Source organism: Elephas maximus, chromosome 14 (assembly GCF_024166365.1).
Source record: "Elephas maximus indicus isolate mEleMax1 chromosome 14, mEleMax1 primary haplotype, whole genome shotgun sequence".
Classification (NCBI taxonomy): domain Eukaryota; kingdom Metazoa; phylum Chordata; class Mammalia; order Proboscidea; family Elephantidae; genus Elephas; species Elephas maximus.
Window position 1 is genome coordinate 39,699,248 of NC_064832.1, and position 24,402 is coordinate 39,723,649.

Sequence of the window (24,402 nt, forward strand, 5' to 3'; positions counted from 1 at the left end):
ACTGTCCATAGCAGTACAATGCGACCCCCAGGGGTAGTAAATACATGATTTCTTCAGCGTTGTTTAAAACATATTAAAGAAATTGCCCTTGTAAACTTAAAGTTTCATGGTGTAGACTTAAAAATGCAGCCAGTAATCATGCATTTAACATGCTCTCAGCAGACGTTCAACCATCATGGTTTCACATAGATACATTTCATCATTCTTGAAGAGTTCTTTAATTCATCCTTTGAAACTACTAACTTTTTTTCTAAAGACAGATTTTTTTTGAGAGCACCATGAGATAAATCCTGTATTATATCAAATATTACCTTCTTTGAGTCTTCCTAGAAGAACTGTAAAGTGTTCCTTAAAACACATAGTCTCATCCTACTGTTCTCTTCCTCCTCATATAAACATTTTCTAAGATTTCTGCGTCCCAGGGTAGCCGGCGTTGTCACTCTGGGTTTAGTATCAACTAAGGCAGGCTGAGAAAAAGGTCAAAACAGTCTTGATTTATTCTTTAGTACATTATAAAGATTTATCTGATATATAGTGGTGTTGTCATTTTCCCAAATCTGGGTTGATTGTTTATTATGTTTCCTATTATCTGAACAGGCCATCTCTTTAGGCCGCTTATTTCATACAGGAATTATAAGCTGCGTTTAGAGAGACAATACCAGTCATTAGAATTTGTAATCCGTGTTACTTTTGTATTGTCGTTGTTGTTGCTGTCAAGTGGATTCTGGCTCATGGCAACCCCATGTGTGCACACTAGAACTGCCCCGTAGAGTTTTCAAGGCTGTGACCTTTCAGAAGCAAATCGCCAGGCCTGGTGGGTTCGAACCACTAGTACCCAAGCACTTAGCCATTTATGCCAAGCAGAGTGAGAGCTGTAGTTACGTGAGAAAGTATACAGTTGTCTCTTACAGGTAAAAATTGCATTCCTAGAAATTACTATGTGTGTGTACATAGGTAGATATATTTATGTGTAAACACGTTGCCATCAAGTCAGTTCTGACTCCTAGCAGCCCAATAGGACAGAGTAGAACTGCCCCATAGGGTTTCCAAGTAGCAGTTGGTGTATTCAAACCACCAGCCTTTTAGTTAGCAGCCAAGCTCCTCTTAACTACTGTACCACCAGGGCACTAAAAGATACTTATGTATTAAATGTGTAATGCAAGAAATATATAAATTTCTTGTCATAAATTCATAGACCTTTCTAAGTAGAAAAACCAAAATATCGAATACAAATGCAATTGAAACACATAAACAAGGCCTCAGTATTAGCGCTGATGCAAGTCCCTAGGGAGGAGCCCAGTGCTACAGGTGCAGGAGGTGTGAGTTGGGGAGAGTCCCTTTCCTCCTGGCAGTGAATGCTAGTGCCACCTGGGCTCCACAATACAGGAGAATGTGAATAACCAATAATTAACTGTGTATTTTTGTCCTTTACAGATGGACCCCTTGGTATCGTACCTTTTAGCATACTATTAAAATTCTTTATAGTGAGCTTAATGGGCTTATCAGTTTAAACTAGTTTCATTAAGTGGACTACCAATAGGTTGTATACTGTAAAATGGATCATAAAAATATCCTCCTTAAAAGAGTCTGTTTTTCATATTTGTTATTGGCCTACCGCATGTTTGCAAATTCCGTTTGTCCTTACGTCACATTATCGCACGTAACACTTATCCCTAGCCTTCCTACGCCAGGAGAAAGGTGAAAGTAGGTATGAAAGAATGAAGAGTGTTTATGAAAAGGCTTTCTAAACTGTAAGCAACATGACAAACATAAAGTTGCAACCATCCTGCTTTATTTGTATGGTCTGTTATCTTCACCTGGGATTCCTTTTTCAGGTCAGAGTCTCTCTCGCCATATACCACATGGCTCTCCACTATTGCGGACACAGATGCACTGCTAGCTGAGTGGGGCCAAGCTGGCGTTGTTACTGTTGACATGGGAGGCTGCGTCAGGCTTTGGGAAACTGGACTAGAACATCTGCAGCGCTCGCTCACGGAATGGAGAAACCTGATTGGACAAGAGGGGGACAGACCTCTGCAGGTACCCTTTGAGCTGACCTCATCTCTTAGGATGTGCATTCAGGTGGAAATTTCATTCCAAACGCTGCAGTTGTAAAACCTCTGGCCTGGCAACTCAAATCTAATTAATGAAATGGCTAAAATGATTTTTGGATTCCTACTAAAAAAAAAAAAAATATATATATATATAGTAATCTACCCGTCTAGACAGCGAAAAGGTTAATAATGTGCCTTTTTTTTTTTTGTCCATGCTTAAATATACAGGCTACTCACATCACAACATGTGGAAAAAAAAAAAAATCATCTTTTATTTTTTAACCTTAAACGTAAGCCAGTTTCCAGCACCGCCTCTGCGTCTGTTCTCGCTTTTACTACCAGTCTTGTCGGCATCCCTGCATGCTACCTAGGCAACAGAAACACTGACGATCTAAAGTGCAGCAGATTATTATAAGGCCAGGACTTTAGACAGAAGAGGGAAGCAGAATTAACGCATCTAACGTGGTGGTTGTTAGGTGCCATCGAGTTGACTTTAGGGACTTTGTAGGGTTTTCTAGACTGTACTCTTACAGCAGCAGATCACCAGGTCTTTCTCCTGCAGAACTACTGGGTGGGTTCGAACCACCCTTTCACTTAGCAGCTGAGCACTTAACCATTGCACCACCAGGGCTCCTATGCATCTAGTAGAGATGTGTTTTTACTAACTCTGTTATTTCCAGATAATGCACATTTAGCAAATCACAATACGTAGAACCAACCATATACTCAAGAAAAAAAAAGATTGCTGTCGACTCAGTTCTGACTCGAGTGACCCTATAGAACAGAGTAGAACTGCCCCATAGGGCTTCCAAGGAGCAGCTGGTGGATTCGAACTCTGACTTTTTGGTTAGCAGCTGAACACTTAACCACTGCTCCACCAGGGCTCCCCAACCATATACTAGAAATAAATATGGGAACAGAGCCACCAAAATGAAAGGAAACCAACCACTCCAGAAATGATCCAGTCATCACCTAATCTAGTTGCTGCCTGGGAGTAATCTGAAGAATGAGGAAGGCTGTGTACCCATCTGTACTAAAGCATATAAGGAAAGGATTTATTTGCGATTTATTTACGTGAATCTTTAGAACAAAACTTCTCCATTGACATTTCATTTCTATCCAGCCAGCGGTTGCTCCACAAAGAGCCGATAAGCAAGATAAGAAATGTCTAGGAACTTTTCCATTGATCCCTGATTAATAATTACTATTTCGTGTGATTAATTTTGTGATTTTCCTTAAAGGAGAAATAAATGTATTTATGAATGATACATATTTATCTTAGATTCTCACAAGTTTATAGGAACATTTTGTAAATTGCAAACCAAAGTAGGCAAGCAACTTCAAATCCTTTTGGAAGGATATGAATATGTTAATATAATTAAGACAAAACAAATACATTGAAATAAACATGTCAGTAAGTACAATGGATCTATCACACCAACAGACTGAAGGTGAGTCACCAAGCATAACACATAGAAAATGAATTAATTATGTTTCTGTTTCTTTTTTTACTGTAAACATTAGTTTCTTCTCTCTTTGAATTACCCTTCTTATGCTTAATAGTAAATACTATTGTGTTTGAATTGCCTACATTTTATTTGGATTTCTCATGTGTTGTAGAGATCAGAGGTCATGGTATTCACATACCAAAGCCTATGACAAGGATGTGTGGTCTACATTAAGTTTATCTTTCACAACGGAATTTTCAAAAGGATGTTGATTCATGATTTTGTTAACCATTCTTGACTGCTGCAAAAATTAACCCGTATTTGTGTTTTAACCCTGTGGTTATTCTCTTCTCCATGGCCTTCCTGACCGTATTGTACACGTTTGTCATCCCAGCTCCTGACATAATGGTTGGTGCACAATACCAAAAAAAAAAACCCAAACCCGTTGCCATCAAGCCTATTCCAACTCATAATGACCCCATAGGACAGGGTAGAACTGCCCCATGGGGTTTCCAAGGAGCTGCTGGTAGCTTCGGACTTTTGACCTTTTGGTTAGCATTCAAGCTCTTAACCACTGTACCACCAGGGCTCCATTAGACAGTTTGTTTACACTCACACCCAGACGTATTAAACTACATTGGGAATTGAAGCTATCTGATAACAAATGGAATTCTTTTAAGTGATGACAAGTCATCCATTTGTTTTCATGTAACTGAGTATTTACTGAATGAATCAAAGTTATTTAAGCAATAAAACCAAAAACGCATTGCTGTCAAGTTGATTCCTACTCATAGCGACCCTATAGGACAGGGTAGAACTGCCCCATGGGTTTTCCAAGGCTGTAATGAATCTTTAGGGAAGCCGACTGCCACATCTATCTCCCGAAGAGCAGCTGGTGGGTTGGAACTGCGACCTTTTGGTTAGCAGCCATAGCGCTTAAGCACTGTACCACCAGAGCTCCGTTTAAGCAATAAAATCACATAATTCAGAATTGAATGATAGTTCCATTTGGAAAATGAGAATAGATGTTATCTAACATTTTACTTGTATCTTCAAGATTCCTTGACTATTTTGGTTGACACTGAAAGTGTGTACGTATACACGTACTCGAACTGAGGAATGAATTGTGAACGTCTTTACGTTTAAACAGAATTAATTGTCCAAATAGTCTGCCACTGTTTTAACTTTTTGTCATATCTTTCCTCTTCATTCCCACAGTTTGCTAAATGAGAAAGCACATTTAATTGCCCTTATTAGATTAGTTGGTGTTATTGTTTACAAGGGGTTTGGACAACCAAACCTAAATAGAAATTATTCCAGGGAAAATAGTAGTAACAAGCAAAAATTTATTGTTTGCAATTCTCTTCCTGTTTGCTCCCTCAAGCTATTCCTCATTCACGGACTCTTTATTCGACATAGATCTGCTCATCATTGTGGAGCTTGGAAAATGCCTTCATGGAAGTATTGAGAAGAGAATAGGTTCTGTACCTATCTTTTACTGGCCAACAGCAGCTCCCCTTTTCACTGGCAGAGTAACCTGATCGCTCTCTAGTGGCCGAAAGGGCTTACTACATCGTTGAAATTAAAAGGCAGTTTGAGTTGAGTTTGAAGGTTTACACACTCCTGTCTGGTGTCGTTCCTTTTGGTTATGAGATGTTTCTTTAGGTCAGTGAAGTGAAGACCCATCAGACAGCCCACCACACCTTCAGCCGCATACTGACCCCCATCTTTTCTTGATTCCATTGCATGGTAGCAAAAGAACAGTTTATATTTAGATAAGTAATATGAGTTACATGCTTTATGACACTATTTTATGTCTTTGCTACACTTCAGCCTTCTGCAGTTATTAGCTTTGAAGCTGCTGTCGATTTGAATTTTTGTTTTTGTTTAATTAATTCATTGGTATTTTGCTTTAATGAGTACAGCTTGCAAGAGAGTATTGAACTCTGCATGTAAAATAATGTTCATTAATCTTGCTTTGCTAGGATTGTGGTTTTCCCATAGTAAACAACTACAACAACAAGATCAAAGTTTTACTGTAGCTGTAGTTCTAAGAGTTCATTGTTAAGAATCCCCATTTATTACTTTTAGACTCCAAATTTTCAGAATCATGGTTTAATTATAAGCCAAACTTCTAATGATTATGATTCATGGTATTCTCCATACAAAGTATTTTTTATATCTTGATTCAGTTACATTTGAATTCCTTCCAGGAGGGCTGTTAAGACTACACCGCAGTTTTCCTCCTCAGAAATCTTTTCTAAAAAGCTTCTGGTGACCATTCTTACGGGAGCAAAAAGGCTAAAGGGTTATAACTTTCAAATGTTGTCTTCTAATTACAGTAGACCAATCAGGAGGTAGATCCCAGATGTATCACTGGTAGAATCTTTTTGAGGTCTTTGAATAGTACTTCCTTAACTATATTCTTTAAAAATGGTTAGAATCTTCCGAAACACAGTGTAGGACTGGAACTTGTTCATCCTTGTAGCTGACAGTGCCCAGTACACAGTAGGCACACAATAAATATTTGAAAACCCAAGGGATACAGGCGAAGAAAGAAATACATGGAAAAGTAATTAACTTGTTCATCCTTGTAGCTGACAGTGCCCAGTACACAGTAGGCACACAATAAATATTTGAAAACCCAAGGGATACAGGCGAAGAAAGGAATACATGGAAAAGTAATTAATTTATATTAAGCACCATTAATTCATTCCACTTTTAAAGAAAACATTCAGTGAGTCATTGTTATAGAACCCAACCAACCCACACCTGTTGCCATCAAGTTGATTCCAACTCATAGCAACCCTATAGGATAGAGTAGAACTGCCCCATAGGGTTTCTGAAGAGCACCTGGTGGATTCGAACTGCCAGCCTTTTGGTTAGCAACTGAGCTCTTAACTACTGTGTTATAAAAGAGTCTTTTTAAATCCACATTTTGTAGAAGGACTGTAATATGTACATATGTCTTTGGGGTTCTCTCTTGGCTCAGAAAGGCAATGCCGTTTTTGAACTTTGATAATTTCTACCATATCTCTTAGCAATATGTCAGTAGAGCTGACTTCCAACAAGATAATCTAGCTGTTTGCTCATGATTTTTTCATCATTTATTCCTGCTAGAGAAATTCCAACCATAGAAATTCATTTAGAATCTTTAAGGTTTTCAGGAATACCTAATGCAAAGGCAAGACCTGATAGATTGGCCTTGAAGGGAGGGGCTAGGGAACCTGTTTGCAATGTTTTCCAATACCCGTGGTGTAAATACTCCCTCCATGGCTATGTTCAAGCTACCAAAAGTTAATAGCCTACTCACCAAACTGCTCAATAGTTAGCTCTCACATGTGGTACAGTCTGGCTCCAGCATACCACTGGTTTAGCCTATATCAACTAACTCCTCAGGGAAAGTTATGACAGTTACTCAGGAGCAAGGCCTATCAGAAATAGGGCAACGGAAATGTGGATAGGGAGAGAGAGGGGTAGAAGGAAAGGGATACTGAGAACATAGAGAAGAAGGTGTCAGGTCATCTCTGGGAAATGTTGGAGCCTGCAGGTGTCCCCACGACAGATGGGTAGTACTCTTCTTGCACCAGGAAAATGGTTGGAGCAAAGAAATAGAAGTCTGCACTCAAGTAGGTTAACACTGGTGAGTTCATGTGTAGGCGCCTTGTTTTTTAAAAAACATTGTATTTCAGAGGGAAATTGTCAGCTAGTTTTTCTATTCCTCCCATTGAATCACACTTTATCAGTGATTGCTGAGTACAACTAAAGTAAGATCAGCAGCCACAAGCCTCGGACAAGCAGATCAACAAGTTAGGGAGGCTGTAAGTTTTTGTTAAACTTTTGTGCATATCCAACAAGACTGAGAGCCCTATACATTCCCAAAATGATGAGAATGATAGAATTTTCGACTAATATTAGAAGGAGAAATATCATTTTGGTTCCACACTTTAGGAAAAGCCTTAACTTGAGGGAAGTGGTTTTCCTAATAATTAGCAGGAATATTTCAAACTCCTTTCTCTCATGACAGGCTTTAAAATCATTATTTTACATGGTACTATAGCCCCAGTGCATATTATTTAGCAGTGTCATCAGCAAGTAAAGAGGCAATCTTAGTTATGTTTTTTTAAAAGTGTAAGGTAAGCAAGTATCACTTATATAAACTGGGATGTCAAATGCAATGAATCTGTTGACAGTCAGTAGCTCTAGAATATTTTTGGTTCTGAGCTCATTGTGTATATAATTATATATAATCAATACATCACAGTGACTGTAACCATAAATCCTTTTTGTTGTTATATTTATAGATAAAATGATAATTTTAGTCATAAGATACAGCTTATTATTTACAAGCCTAAAATTTGGAGTGGTCAAACCTGAGTTCAAATCCTGTTCCATCTTGTATATGATCTTTGGCAAATTATTCACTCTAAGCTGCAGTCGGCTCGACAGCAACAGGTTTGGTTTTGGGTTTGCCTTACAAAGTTGTTGCAAGAATGAAATGCATTCGTGTAGGTCAATCACTTAGCACAAGGCCTGGCACAAAGTAAGTACTCAGTAAAGAGATAAAAATTAGAAACGTAGAATTTAAATAATATCGCGTTACAGGATTCTTCAATGCTTATATGGCAACGAGGCTAAATTAAGCTGAAACAGTGTTATCCAGACACCTAGTAGTAAATCATGACCCAGTAAACCAAAACCAAAGCCATTGCTGTCGAGTCGATTCGGACTCATAGCGACCCTATAGGACAGAGTAGAACTGCCCCATAGGGTTTCCAAGGCTGTAAATCTTTACAGAAGTAGACTGCCACCCCTTTCTCCCCTGGAGCAGCTGGTGGGTTTGAACCGCCGACCTTTTGGTTAGCAGCTGAGCACTTTAACCACTGTACCACAAGGGCTCCCAGTCATGATTCAGTGAATTGCATAATTCATCATCTATCCTAGTGTTAAAATGTGGGCTTTGTTTATAATCCTGTTTGGAAAAAGTTTTCTCAGGTCCAAAGAAGGAATTGAAGAAATGGCCTCTGCCTGAACTTGTCAGCTTGAAGAAAAGCAGGATATCAGTGATGGGACAATTGTCAGCAGAGGATTAAAGTGTTCAGCCTTATTCCAAAGACAAATCTGAACAGGCCCCAAAACACAGCAAAATACACATCATCATTTAGGCTGAGCCCCGAGAGCAGTAACTAGCAAGCTAAATTTGGAGCTGTCTTTCGTAGCTTTTCTGTTTGCAGTGTCCTTCTAAAAATGTCTCTCTTTTTATTTTCTATTTTCTTACAAGGCCAGACCTTAGTTGCCCAGGCGGCATTATCAACTTCTGCTATTTAATCAGGGGTCCTGGGTGTCCAGAAGCTCTCCTGCTCCAAAATCTGAAAATGCCAATAGAGTTAAAAAAAAAAAAAAAAAAAAAAAACCTTTTTCCTGGTATAACCCCATCAGATCATGTTAGTTCCTGGGGACGTCAGTGTTTCCAGGGTGCCAGGTTATATCACACAGCTTGGTGGCAAGCCGTAATAATTCTTCAGTTGTCCTTTACTGTTAATGATAGAAAACAGAGCTCTCAAACAGTGATTCTTATAAACCAGGTGCTGTTGAGTCGTTTCTAACGCGTGGGGACCCCATGTGTGTCAGGGTAGACCTGCACCCCACAGGGTTTTCAGTGGCTGATTTTTCACCAGGCCTTTCTTCTGAGGCACCTCTGGGTGGACTTGAAACTCCAACCCTTTGCACCACCCAGTGATTCTTGTCATTTCATAAAACCCTGACACTCTGTCCTTTGATACATAAATAAAATACGCAAAAAACATGGCAAAATTTCCATGCTGTTCAAGTGAGCAAGGCAGTAGGTTCTTAACTTTATTTCCAAAAGTGTGAGCTTGCTGAGAGGAAAGGGGTAACAGCAAGCACCATTGGGGTGGGGGTGACTGGGTGACTAGAAGAGAGAGCTGATTAGCTATGCCTTCCTAGCCACTAAATAGCTGTTCGCCTATGTGGTTCTGATCTCATAAATCTTTCCTTCCCCAGCACTAACGAATGCTTAACCCTGGGAGTCCTCAGTCCCTGTTTAAGAAGCGTAGCATTGAAAGACAGCACCCACACATGATACTGCTCTTCCTGGTGGGTCTGGTGTAGTTACTGTGGAATGTTTAGAGGAAAACCGATGCCTCTCAGATTTAAGGATGGCAGTCATTACATAGTTCCAGCCTCCGTGGAAACACAGTGTGATTGTGGGAAGGCAAGATCCTAATCTTCCTATCTCAGTACCATTTTGTAAAAATGTTTGTGATGACGCAAAGGGACATCAAAAATGCAGAGGTCAAGTTGGCACCGAGAAAAGTAGAGAAAGCCTGTCATTCCTTGTTAGACAAGTTATGTGAGCTCTGTGGTCATTTCATATGCCAGGATCTTGCTTAACGTTCAGAACTGTGTTCGTTCACTGTTTTCCCAGATCTCTGTGAGACATTTAAAAGTTTCTGATGAGCTATTTTATGAAAGCATTTCCAGAAGTCACAATTTGAACATGTTTTTGAATTCTAACAGAAAGCTTTTTTTTTTTTTTGTAGTTACTTTCTCCTTTTAAGTATTCCTTTATCTATGTTGAGGTCTGTCATGGACTGAATTGTGTCCCCCCAAAAATATGCATCAACTTCGTTATGCCAGGATTCCCAGTGTTCTGTGCTTGTCCTCCATTTTATGATTGTAATTTTATGTTAAAGAGGATTAGGGTGGGATCATAACACCACTTTTATCCAGGTCACATCCCTGATCCAGAGTAAAGGGAGTTTCCCTGGAATGTGGCCTGCACCACAAAAGGAAAGGGAAGGAAGCAAAGAATGGGGACCTCATACCACCAAGAAAGAATTATCGGGAGCATAGCACATCTTTTCAACCTGAGGTTCCTGCGCCGAGATGCTCCCAGACCAAGACAAGACTGATGGCAAGGTCCTTCCTCCAGAGCCGACAGAGAGAGAAAGCCTCCCTCTGGAGCTGGTGCCCTGAATTCAGACTTCTAGCCTCTTAAACTGTGAGAGAATAAACTTCTCTTTGTTAAAGCCATCCACTTGTGGTAGATGACTAAGACAAGGTCAGAACTCTCTTACTAGTTAAAAAAAAAAAAAATTACTAGTAGCAGCAGTTAAACCTTGCATAGAAAAACCAGGAAGATCTTCTGTTTGAGAAGACCTGGAGGCACAGACCCTGGAGGGAGGTGAAGGAGAAGACCAACACCCAGCAAGTAATTCAGTCATGAATGTGCTTTTAACTAATATTATTCTAATATCAGTTTAAAAAGAAGGAAAAATAACCATGACCGTAGTAGTAATAATAGCTAATAGTCACACATAATCATGTACCAGCACTGTTCTAAGCGTTTTCTATATTTAAACGCATCTCGTCATCCCAACAGCCCTTTGAGGTGAGTACTGTTATTACACCAGTTACAGATGAGGACACTGAGGCACAGAGAGGTTAAGGAACTTTCTTCATGATTAAGCGATATGTTTTTTAAATGTACCTGACCTTACTCACCAACATAGCCATCTTCTGACATGCTTCAGTCCTCGTAGGTAGGAGAAGAACCTGCCGTTTTGTGCCCTGTTGATACAAGGACATGCTAGGTGACATTGTTACCAGTTAGTTTTCTAGGGATTTTTCAAACCTTGCTCCTATTCAGTGATCTCTACCCTCAATTTAAGAAAGTGCTAATTTAAAAATTATACTAAAGTTTGTTTTTTTCTTTTTTTTACCCATATAGGTGTAATTAAATTTTAATGAAAGTTTATTACAAATGGTTGAAGAAACAGAAGGCCTGAAAGGGGCTAAAATGATTTTCTAGCATTGATTTCATCTGAACCTCAGTAGGACTTGCTGGTAGGAAGACAGGGTATGAAAAGGGGTCCTCCCCGACGTAATTACCACTCACTTTCCAGGCAAAGCATAGCCAGTATTCCCTCCACAATCTATCCCCCAATAGCTGAGCCATCGAAAAGTTCTTAGCTTCCATCAAAAAGCTGCTAAAAGCTTTGGATCCCAGAGAGAAAGCTGCACTATTTCTGGAATGGAAGTGCAAAGCCCTGGAGCCACAGGGCAGAGCAGAAGTCTGGCTGGGCCACAAAAGCCAGGGGAGCTTGCCTGGCTGGGGCGTGTCCCGGAGGAAGCTGGCATTTCATTCCCTCAAAAGTTGCTTTTCTTTTCCAAACTGCTCTTTTCCAGGATTTCATTTTAACTAGTCAAATATCAGTCTCTTCTTTCCATGTTTTTGTACCCAGGAAATAACCCGTCACTTCTTTGTAAGTGGAATTTTATGTAAGTGACATTTTTTAAATGAATCAGTTTACCAGTGTGATTGGTTGCATATGAAAGGTCCCTCGGTGACACAAGCAGTTTGCACTCATCTACTAACATAAGGATTTGCCCACCCATCCAGCAGTGCCACAGAAGGAAGGCCTGGTGATCTGCTTCCATAAAGATTACAGGCAAGAAAGCCTATGGAGCGGTTCTACTCTGTAACACAAGGAGTCACCCTGAGTTGGAATCGATTCAACAGCAACAGGTTTGGGTTTTGGTTTGGTTGTATATGAATAAAGTTAAAACTTTTAAATACAAGCTCAGTGAGACGTCTATACTAATGAACGACCTCCCAGTAGCCCCAATGTTCAGGCCACAATCAGTGCCTGTAGATTCAAGTATAATTACTTATTGGTCATCATAAATACTTTTTTGGTGGGAAAGTTTATGTCATTTTGTTATATGTACAATCTAATGACTATTTCGTTGAATCGCAACTCCTTGAACATCCTGTGGGTTTCCCCCAATACTTCTTGTTTGTTTTCATATAACAGCAGTGCTTATACTCTAGACCTGGCTTCAGGAAGGTCAGTGAACCATAACTTCCTAAGGAGATGATGGCAATCCAAGATGTAGAATTTTTTTGTGGCATTGGCAGGTTGTCATCTATTGAATCACAGAAGTTATGACAACAATAGCTATTTCAACCCCTTGAGAGTCAGCCAGCAAGTCTTGTGGAGGACTAACTTGGACCTTCTGGCATAGGCCTGTGAGGGATACTGAAATATGAAACACGGGTTTTACCCTTAGGGACCCTTTGCCATCAAGATGATCCCAACTCATGGTTACCCCGTGTGTGAGAGTAGAGCTGCTTTATAGGGTTTTCGTGGCTGTAATCCTTATGGAAGCGTATCTCCAGGCCTTTCTTCTGTGGTGCCATTGGATAGGTTTGAACTGCCAACCTTTCAATTAGTAGCCAAGGGCAAACTGTTTGCACTCAGGGAGCGTATACTGTATTACCACTTGCTGTCAAGTCCACTGCGACTCATGGCAACCCCATGCGTGTCAAAGTAGCACTGTGATATATTATTGAAGCAATAGGCTAATAATCAGGGAACAGCAGCAAGTGGTACAAAATGTATAATTCAGAGTTAAATTGGGCAGTTTGGGCCTTGTGATGTAGTGGTTCAGAGGAGAGGTATCTGTGCAGATGAAATTCATAAGGGAGGTCGACGGGGCTTGGGTTGCGCCTTTTAAATGGATGCGTTTAGATTGTTCAGAAGGAGGGGGAAGTGCATCCCACGCATAGATGTAGGCACGAACCTGGCGTGTTTTCTTAATAAGAGGAGGAATCATGCGGTATCCTTGGATCTCCACAAATCCCAGAGACCAGGGTGCAGATACCAGAGGAGCAATGAGCAGACATCACAGCCAATTTGAAATTCAAGTACAGAGCCCAGAGAGCAAACGCAGGCTACACCAACTGGTCCAAGGAGATCATCAAAGTGTTCACCAGAGCAGAGGCCGAGTAAAAGCTGGGTCTGGTGTGTAAAATGGTGTTTACTAGGAGCATTGAAGGTGACAGAAATTCAGCTCAAACTAACTTAAGCTACAAAAGAGAATTGACTGGCTTTCATGGCCAAGAAGTCTCAGGGCTTTAGACACAGCTCAAACCAAGGGCCCAACACATGTCACGTTCCCAGTCTCTTTCCTTCTTCTGGCTCTGCTTTTCTTTGGGGTGGCTTCATTCTCACACAGGCCTTCTCCACTTGGTGGCAACACATGATCCTCATAGCTGGCAGCCCCAGCAAAAGCGACAAGTCTCTCTCCCGGTAATGTCAGCACCGATTCTCAGAGTGTTCTGATAGGTCTGCGAGAGTCACGCGCCCATCCCTGAGCCAATCACTGTGACCGAGAGGATGGTATACTCTTAATTGGTCACACCTAGGCCAAGTCTGTCCTAGAGTTAGGGGAGAGAGGAGACTGCATTGATCTCACCTGAAACAAAATTAGGGCTAGGGGAGATCCAATGATTTAATGAATAAACCATGTGATGTTTTTTTGGGTGTTTTGGGGTAGTTTCGACAGCTAGAGCCAGCCCTTCCAAGTGACCCCCAATGACCTTTCTTCTTGGTTAGGATGCCCTAGAGGCCAGGACTGTTGCCAGATTTGTTTTACACTCAGCACAGCTGTCATGAAACGCACGCTTACCAAATGCAATATGGTGATAATTAGGCCAGTGGTGAGATACAGTATCCATTAATTTTACCTTCCACTTAATTTCTACAGTGAATACCAAAGAAATACATACTTGGTTTTCTAAGTACGTTTAGAGCAGAAATAAATACTTGAGTTCAGTCTTCTTATGAGACTTCTAGTTGTCCCATCCTAAAATTTGTCAGATCTTCCTTAACAGTGTTATGATGACATTCATTGGTTTTTTATTCCCCCCAAAGAAAAACTTACTAATATTAACCCATGGCTATTGAGTTGATTCTGACTCCTGGTGATCCTGTAGGACAGAATAGGACTGCCCTGTAGAGTTTCCAAGGCTGTAATCTTTACAGAAACAGACTGCCACATGTTTCTCAGACAGAGCAGCTGGTGGGTTCAAACCACCAACATTTTGGTTAGCAGCCGAGTGCTTTAACCACTGTGCCACCAGGGTTCCTTACTAATATTGGATAATTTTAATTTTTTTTCTTTTAGATATTTCAGTTTTAAGAGGTGAATACAAAGTTATTAAAGGACCCATGTTTCACATTGCTGGCGTGGGTTGACTAATCCTTTCCTTAAAGAACAATGACGTCTACAGAACTATCAAAGAAGAAATGAAACTTGAATGGGTTTTGTGCTAGCCAAAGGGGAGACTGCTGCATTTGATTGTGAGTCACTGTTACCTCAACTGCTGTGTCTCACTATTTACATCTAAGTCATTGCCCAGAAAGAAAAAAAAACTGACAGTATCAGAAACAGGTTCATGTGCTAAACATAGAACTCCCCACAATGTAATATGTCAGCACCATTTCACAGCAATAAATAGTAGCTAAAAAAAAAAAAAAAAATTTTTTTTTTTTTTATTATTGTGGCTATTAAGACTATGGCTGTCTTATCCTTTTACAGAGCCCTGGTAGTATAGCGGTTAAGCACTCAACTGCCAACCAGAAATTCGGCAGTTTGAACCCACCAGCCACTCTGAGGGAGAAAGATGTGACAGTCTGCTTCCGTAAAGATTTATGGCCTTGGAAACCGTATTAGGCAGCTCTACTCTGTCCTATAGGGTTGCTGTTATGGATTGAATTGTGTCCCCCAAAAATGTGTGTCGACTTAGCTAGGCCATGATTCCCAGTATTATTTGATTGTCCACCATTTTGTCATCTGATGTGATTTTCTTATTATTGTAAATCCTACCTCTATGATGTTAATGAAGTAGGATTAGCAGCAGTTATGTTAATGAGGCAGGACTCAATCAACAAGATTAGGTTGTGTTTTAAGTCAATCTCTTTTGAGATATAAAAGAGAGAAGTCAACAGAGAGACAGGGGAGCCTCTTACCACCAAGAAACAAGAGCTAGGAGAATAGTGTGTCCTTTGGGCCCAGGGTCTCTGCACTGAGAAGCTCCCCAGCTGGGGAAGATTGATGGCAAGGACCTTCACCCAGAGCCCACAGAGAGAGAAAGCCTTTCCCTGAAGCTGGCACCCTGAATTCAGATTTATAGCCTCCTAGACTGTGAGAGAATAAATTTCTGTTTGTTAAAGGCATCCACTTGTGGTGTTTCTGTTATAGCAGCCTGGATAACCAAGATAGTTGCTATGACTCAGAATGGACTCCATGGCAGTGGGTTTGATTTTTTTTTTTTTTTGGTTAATCTTTAGGAGAGCAGATCACCAGGTCTTTTATCCTTCGGAGCTCCTGGTAGGTTCAGACCTTTTGGTTAGCAGCTGAACACTTTAACCATTGTGCTGCCAGGGCTTCTTCTGTCCTCTGTAAAAACCCAACCAAACCGGTTGTCATCGAATCAGTTCCAACTCATAGCAACCCTGTAGCAACCCTTCCTCTATAGCCCGTAATTATTTACCATTTTAAAAATTAGCTGCACATCTGTCTTTTGCCTCTGGTTTGACTAATATCTAGATAAAACAAGAACAGACTTCAAGGTTTCTAATATAACTTTTCTTCTCACCCAAGTATAGCTCAAGAAATATTTAGATAGGTAGATTGTGTGTGTGTGTGTGTGTGCGCGCGCGCGCGCGCATGCGTGCATGCTTGCATGCGCGTGCGTGCGTGTGCGCATGTGTGTATTCTACTGCAGCTTTAGAAAGGTATGTGATAAAACTCCCTTTTACAGCATAGGTCTTGATTCTTCAGCTTCACAGTTGTTCACTGTATCTTTTATCTCCTCAACTTTGGTGAGTCTAAAAGAAGCGTATATTCACCAAAGACAGCTGCTGATAAAAAAAAGAAAATAAGCCAAAAAGAAAAAAAGCATTCCCTCATCAGAGCCTTAAATCCAAGCTCTACTTATAATTTCTGTCCTTATGTCTAGACAAATAATTTAATCATTTTTTCTTTGCCAAATCTAATTACATTTTTTAAAACATTTATGTTTATGTATTTTTGTCCTGACCCACTTGATAATAAGTTGTAGACATGGTGCCCCCCTACTTCTAAACACTTCAGTGAGTACTCTTTAAAACAGGAGCACCCTCCTCCATAACCACGGTATAGAGTTCAAAATCAGGAAGTTAACTTTGAGACAGCATTAATGTCTAATCCACAGACCTTATTCAAACTTCACAAGCCCCAGTAACATCCTTCAGAGCAAAAGGAAGCAATCTATGATCACGTGTTACATTTAGTTATCATGCCTTTTTGGTTTCCTTTAGTCTAGACTGCTTCTTCACTCTTTCCTTGTCATTCTTGATCTTGACATTTTTGAAGAGTGTAGGGCATTTATTTTGGAGAACGTCCCATAATTTGGGTTTGTCCGATGTTTTCTCATTTTAGATTCAGTTTTTCATCTTTGGCAGGAATATCACAGAAACGAGACTGGGTTCTTCTCACTGTATCCTATTAGGTGACACACGATGTCCAATTGTCTCGTTACTGGTGATGTTAACTTTGAACATTTGATTAAGGTGTTGTCTGCTGTATTTCTGCAAAGCTGCTGTTTTTTCCCTTTTTAATTAATGCATGTGTTTAGTGGGAATATATTTCAAGACTATGTAAAATCCTGTTTTTCATCAAACTTTTGTCCATGAGTTTTATCATCCATTGATGATTCTCACTTGAATCAATTATCACTACTATGGCTGCCAAGTGGTGATTTTCTAATTACATCATTCCCCCTGCATTTATTGGTTGGCATTCTGCTGTAAGGAAGTGCCCTCCTTCTCCCTTTGTTTTTGTTAGTTTGGTCCCATGGATTTCTGTCTTATTTAATGGGTTGTAGTCCATTCTTGGTGTTCTTATTTATGTTGATGCTCAGATCGTTCCAGATTTGGCCGCCGGGAGCCTCTTCAAGCCAGTTCCCTTGACGTGCCACGTCATTTTTTAGCACTTCCTTATTTTGTGCCACAAAAAGTAAATCCAAGTACTTTGTCATTGAGTTTCTGTACCGATATAAATATTGTTTCTGTGGGCAGTTTGTTGTGTTAGCTGCTGTTGAGTCAACTCTGACTCATTGCGACTTTATGCACAACAGAATGCAGTGTTGCTCTGTGTAGAACAGAATGCGATGTTGCTCTGTGTAGAACAGAATGCGATGTTGCTCTGTGTAGAATAGAATGAAATGTTGCTTGTCCTGTGTCATCCTCATGATTGCTGGCATGTTTGAGCCCATCGTTGCGGCCCTCGTGTCAATCCATCTCACCCAGGGTTTCCTTCACCCTCGCTGGCCCTCTCCTTCACCACTAATTGATCTTTCCTGATGACATGCCCAAAACAAGAGAGTCAGACTATGTTCTGTTGTGATCCATAATGTCATCATTGGCTAATTTTCAGAAGTAGATGAGCAGGCTTTTCTTCCTAGTCTGTCTTAGTCCGGAAGCTCCACTGAAACCTGTCCACCATGGGTGACCCTAGCTGGTATTTGAAATACTGGTGTCCTAGCTTCCAGCATTACAGCAACACGCAAGCCATCACAGTACAACAAACTGACAGGTGGGTGGTGGAGTTTACCACCGCCTATTGATTAAGGTCAATCTGTTAATACTGAAGAAGCATTCCAACCAACTTCCATTCAACCATCCCAAAAAAACCTGTTGACGTCAGGTCAATTCCAACTCATAGCAATCCTATAGAACAGGGTAGAACTGCTTCATAGAGTTTCCAGGGAATGTCTGGTGGATTTGAACTGCTGACCTTTTGGTTAGCAGCCATAGCACTTAACCACTAGGCGAGCAGGGTCCATTTAACCAGCTCACCAAATTAACCTGCCCTTTTGAATGAATGGCCAGAGTACCATGAACATGTGCGTTTCATCAGCTTCTCTCTAATAGGCCCTCATACTTCTGCTCCCACCAGTTATGTGCTTACCAAGTGTATGTTTGATAGGAGACTTTTCAGAGCAACTTCCATGGTAACCACTCCGGCTCCCACCCCCAACACATACCAGTTGCACTCAGAGATCCCCAGGAGGTTCTATCATTCATAATCATGCATGTTGGAGAAAAATCCACAAAGATCTAAGATACCATAGCACCACATGTGCTGAATATGTTCCCTCATTGTAACAGGTGGTTGTATAGTGAACAAGGCCTAAGAAAAGCATCCCTTATGGTGGATCAGTCTCATTAAAGATTTGGTCAGAGATAGACAAATAATTTTTCCTTGTGCCATTGATCAGGGCTTAATATAATTATAGTGGCTTTTTATTATTTTGTTATTTGACACTTATCTACCCACCTTGTTATATTTAATCATTAAATAGCTCCAGATTTTTCTTGTTCATGTGATTTTCTACTGACCACAGGGGGGTGTCAGTGAGCTTAGAACAGGGGTATTTCAGATAAGTATCAGAACGTCAACAACTAATAATTATCTGCTGTCATTTCACTGTATTTGGAAGTTATTAAAAAGCATCATTAGGTTAGCCAGAGGACTTGAGTTAATGTTCTTTCCATTAGAAGATCTTTTGACCATCAAATGAAAAGTTTTCATGAAAAGAAGTCAGAACTTTTAGGGAAGTAGGATGGCACAGAGATATTTCCTTAAAACAAGAATTAAGAGATCCAGATTCTCTTCCTGGTTCCACCCCTGATGTATGGCTTTGGGTAGTCGCTTCACCTCTGCGGGCCTCAGTTTCTTTATCAGTAAAACGAGATAGATTTTAAGCTGATCCTTCAGACCCTTCCACAGAGCGTAACAATGAAGACAGCAGTTAAAGGACATACATCAAAGAACTTTTCCATCTTAGTGACTCTTTTTTTATTGAATGCTTACTGTGTGCTGGCTGCTCTCCATACATCTCTCATATAACCATTACAACAACTATTTCAGGTGTAAGTATTACTGTTGCAGTCTTGAGGTCGGGCTTAAGTAGTTTGCCCAAGGTCAATCTGATAATAATGAACAAAGCTGAAATGCCAGACCAGGTCTCTAATTTAGAAGCCATGGCTTCCTTTGGGCCAAAAGGCTAGTTTTAATGGAGGTTGTGCCCTTAAAGAAGAAAACATAATTCTCTGCTCAGTAGAGTTTAAGCCAAATGCTTATTCGTGCCAGGTAGGTAATGTGGATGGGGGAACCAGTCCAGGGAGACTAAGGTGAACAGGAAGTCATGAACCACCTAAGAGGGCAGTCTCTAAATAGCTGTTACCATGTGGACATGTGGGCCCAATTTGGCCTTTTCCTCCCAATTTTAAGAGAAGGCCAAAATCTCAATTTTTAGATGAAATCTCGTGAGATTTTAGCAACACATTCAGATCAGAATTTCGCAGGGCAGGGGGCAGGGGGTGTGGTAAAACGTTCTAGGTCCCACCAGTTTCTTTGTCATCTCTCCAAGGGGGTGACAGGGTCAAGGGACGCAGCTCCACTCTCCCCCCTGTTTCTTCGGGTTACTTGGCTATGTTGGCACGTTCTCTTACTCTCTTCGTAAAACTCTTTCAGGTTCTCCTAAAGGGGTCAGCAAATTATACCACATTTTATTTGGTACGACTCCTAAAAAGCCAATTTAGAAATGGTTTTTACATTTTTTAAATGATTGGGGAAGAAAATCAAAAGAACGATATTTCATGACATGAAAATTATATGAAATTCGAATTTCAGTGTCCATAAATACTTATTGGAACACAGCCACTGTCATTCATGTATGTACTGTCCGTAGCTGCTTTTGCGCTACAAAGGAGTTGAACAATTACAACAGAGACCAGATGGCCCACAAAGCCTAAAATACTTGCTATCTAGCTCTTTACAGAAAAAGTTTGCCAAAACCTGGTTTAGAATACAAATGCCACGAAGTTAGGCAGGCTACCTCTGCTTTCTGCCCTGTGACATACCTACCCTGAGACAATAAAAAATGAAATCTGCATAAATCAGAGGGAAAGAAAGGGGGAATATAAAAGGAGAAAAATAAATATAAATATTTCACAATATTACCCAGGCACAAAGAGAGAAAAATTGTTTCTTCTCCCTAAGTTATGTGCATGTTTGCTAACAAAAAGCCATAGTACGTCAAATGTATATATACTTGTATGCTGTTTAAGTCACAATTATACAATATAAAAACTAAACCCTTTTCGCTCAAATCAATTCTGATTCATGGTCACCCCATGTGCTGCAGAGTAGAAATGTTCCATAGGGTTTTCTTGGCTGTAATTTTTTTTACAGAAGCAGGTTGCCAGGCCTTTCTTCTGCAGCACCGCCGAGTGGGTTTGAACCACCAACCTTTAGGCTAGTAATTGAGCACAACTACTTTATGAGTGGTTGTAGGAAGAAGGAAGCTAGAACACGCTCCATCATACTCTTAAATCTGGACTTTTGTGTCCCATGCCTTCCTTCCTGTTGCCCTCTGCCTGGAATACCTGCCACCGACTTAGTGCTCATCGTTCAAAGCTGAGTGCAGAGGTCTCTCTGAGTCCCCAGAAGAACTCATCCTTTGCTCCCTGGCAGTGCACTGCCCTAGTCAAAAACAAGCTTCCCAAGAGGAAAATTTCTGTCCCATTTAGGCTGGTCCCTCAGCATCTACCTGAGAGCCTGACACCTGGTCAGAGCTCAATAAATTCTTGATGAACTGGTGAATTAATAAATGAATGGGTAATTAGTCTGGTCATTTAATGCTTTAATGAGGCCCCTCAGAGGGGTGATAAAAGCTGGAACTCCTTTGGTGTTTCCTAGAAGGCTGAGTCTTTTGCTTCTGTAGGTGAGCGGACTGTTCTCTAGCTGATGGTTGCCTACGCTGGCAAAGAGCCAAATAGTGATGAATTGCCCCTCTTTACCGCCACCCCTCCTTTTTATCTAGACTTGTTAGTTTGTGGTTACAGAATGAATACTTGTGAACAGTGGGTGACATTGTTTCAAAGAAAAGAAGCGAAGCAGGTAGCTAAAACCAAGTTTTTTTTTTTTTATTGTACTTTAAGTGAAGTTTACAAATCAAGTCAGTCTCTCATACAAAAACTTATATACACCTTGCTATATACTCCTAGTTGCTCTCCCCCTAATGAGACAGAACACTCCTTCCTTCCACTCTCTATTTTCTTGTCCGTTCGGCCAGTTTCTGACCCCCTCTGTCCTCTCATCTCCCCTCCAGACAGGAGCTGCCCACATGGTCTCATGTGTCTACTTGATCCAAGAAGCTCACTCTTCACCAGTATCATTTTCTATCCCATAGTCCAGTCCAATCCCTGTCTGAAGAATTTAGCCAAAGCCAAGTTTGACTGCCAGTTCCATCCAGTGATGATCTTAGGGGAATCACTTAACCTCTCTGAAGCTCCTTTCCCCATCAGTAAAATGGAGCTAATCATAGTGGCTGCTAATCTCTTAAGATTGTTGAAAAAGCCAAATAAGATAACATATGTTCAAGTACTCTATGAACTGTAAAGCAGTATGTAAACATGAGACATTACTTATGATAACAAGTCTACAATCAATGCGGGAAAGACTGTAGAGCATAGGGAAACCAAACCCCCAACGCTTTGCCATTGAGTTGATTCTGACTCCTGGTGACCCCATGTGTTACAGAGTAGAACTGCTCCATAGGGTTTTCTTGGCTGTAATCTTTAAAGAAACAGATCACCAGGCCTTTCCTCCACAGTGCTGCTGGGTGGGTTCAAACCTCCAACCTTTATGTGAGTAGTCAAATGCTTAGCCGTTTGTATCACTCAGTGTACTAAATTTAAAGTTTATAAACAGCTATTAAATTTGATAGTCGCAGGAAGTTTGTTGAATATGTCTAGTAATCATTTTGGGGGGTATAATTTTTTATCATAACTTATATAGATTAGGTGCACCCCCAAAAAAAAACCCTCTGCCATTGAGCCAATTCCAACTCATAGCGACCCTATAAAACAGAGCAGAACTGCTCCATAGGGCTTCCAGGGAGCAGCTGGTGGATTCAGACTGCTGACCTTTTGGTTAGCAGCTGAGCTCTTAATCATTGCACCACCAAGGCTCCTTACCTTACATTCTAGCCAAGCTGGAAACCCCGGTGGCATAGTGGTTAAGAGCTATGGCTGCTAACTAAAAGGTCAGCAGTTCGAGTCTACCAGGCATTCCTTGGAAACCCTATGGGACAGTTCTGCTCTGTCCTATAGGGTCACTATGAGTTAAAATCGAATCTGTGGCAACAGGTTTTGTTTTTTTTTTAAAAGATGTATTAGCCCTTTGATCAAGAGCAGGAATTCCAGAACACTTAATTGTGCTCACGAGGAACCTGTAGGCATTCTTTGGAACAGAACAAGGTGATACTGTGTGGTTTAAAATCAGGAAAGGTATGTGTCAAGGTTGTATCCTTTCACCATGCTTATTCAACCTGTATACTGAGCAAATAATCCTAGAAGCTGTACTGTATGAAGAAGAACATGGCATTAAGATTGGAGGAAAACTCATTAACAGCCTGTGATATGCAGATGACACAACCTTACTTGCTGAAAGTGAAGAGGACTTGAGGCATTTACTGATGAAGATCAAAGACCAAGCCTTCAATATGGATTACACCTCAATATAAAGAAAACAAAAATCCTCACAGCTGGACCAATAAGCTACATCATGATAAATGGAGAAAAGATTGGCGTTGTCAAGGATTTCATTTTACTTGGATCCGTAATCAACACCCACGGAAGCAGCAGTCAAGAAAGCAAACAATGTATTGCATTGGACAAATCTGCTGCAAAAGACCTCTTTAAAGTGTTAAAAAGCAAAGATGTCACTTTGAGGACTAAGGTGTGCCTGACCTAAGCCATGATATTTTCTAACACTTCATATGCATGCGAAAGCTGAACAATGAATAAAGAAGACCGAAGAAGAATTATCGTGTTGGCAAAGAATATTGAATATACCATGGACTGCCAGAAGAACAAACAGATCTGACTTGGAGGAAGTACAGCCAGAATGCTCCTTAGCAGCAAGGATGTTGAGACTTCATCTCACATACTTTGGACATGTTATTAGAAGAGACGAGTCCCTGGAGAAGGACATCATGCGTGGTAAAGTAGGGGGTCAGTGAAAAAGAGGAAGACCCTCAACAAGATGGATTGACAACAGTGTCTGCAACAATGGGCTCAAGCTTAACAATGATCATAGGGATGGCGCAGGACTGGGCAGTGTGTCATTCTGTTGTACATGGTGTTGCTATGAGTAGGAACCGACTCGATGGCACCTAACAACAGCAACAATTGCTGTCTGTAGTTATTCCCTTTAACCACTCCCTTGCTCCTGTTTCTGCCCATCACAGTCATCTACAGCCTCAAAAGTCCTTGTCAAATGCCTCACACTACCCCCAAGTTAGAGTTGTCCTCTCCCTCCTTCTGACACCCCCCCATCCTCCACCACACTGCTTTGTTTTTACCTTTCTTGTGGTACTTATCAGAACCTGCATTGAATTAAGTGTGTGACTGTCTTAGTCTTAGTCTCCTTTACAAAATTTGAAAATATTTGAAGCCAGGAACTACATTTTATTTTCCTAGATCCTGACTCAATGGCAGCAGGTTTGGTGTTTTTTTGTTTTTTGGCTTGGTATGTATTAGGAACCCTGGTGGGACAGTGGCTAAACATTTGGCTGCTGACCAAAAGGTCTGCAGTTGGAATCCACCAGCCACACCTTGGAAACCCCATAGGGCAGTTCTACTCTGTCCTGTAGGGTCGCTATGAGTTGGAATAGACTCGGTGGCAATGAATTTGGGTTTTTTGGTAATCTTTTCAGGAGCAGGTTGCCATGTCTTTCTCCTGCAGAGTCACTGGGTGGATTCAAACCATTAACCTTTCAGTCAGCAGCTGAACACTTAACCGTTGCACCACCAGGGCTCCTTGTGGAATATATTAAGGGTTCAGTAAATGTTTGGTATTGTTATTAACTTTAGGAACCTCAGATCACAAGGCAACTCAGATGAGTAATCTAGTTGATTTACCTCAGATTATACGTTTACTTCATGACAGAACTAGAAGTAGAACTTGGGAAGACA

At 40.7% G+C, this 24,402-nt stretch overlaps 1 protein-coding gene across 2 annotated transcripts in view; it reads left to right on the forward strand.

Annotated features, from left to right (window-relative positions):
* The window catches only part of VWA8 (von Willebrand factor A domain containing 8), a 481,697-nt gene that overhangs the window by 338,665 nt on the left and 118,630 nt on the right, over positions 1-24,402 (forward strand). For both annotated transcript variants that reach the window (XM_049853196.1, XM_049853197.1), the window contains one exon: positions 1,836-2,040. In XM_049853196.1, the coding sequence (XP_049709153.1) occupies positions 1,836-2,040 (205 nt within the window). The remainder of the gene's footprint in view (positions 1-1,835; positions 2,041-24,402) is intronic.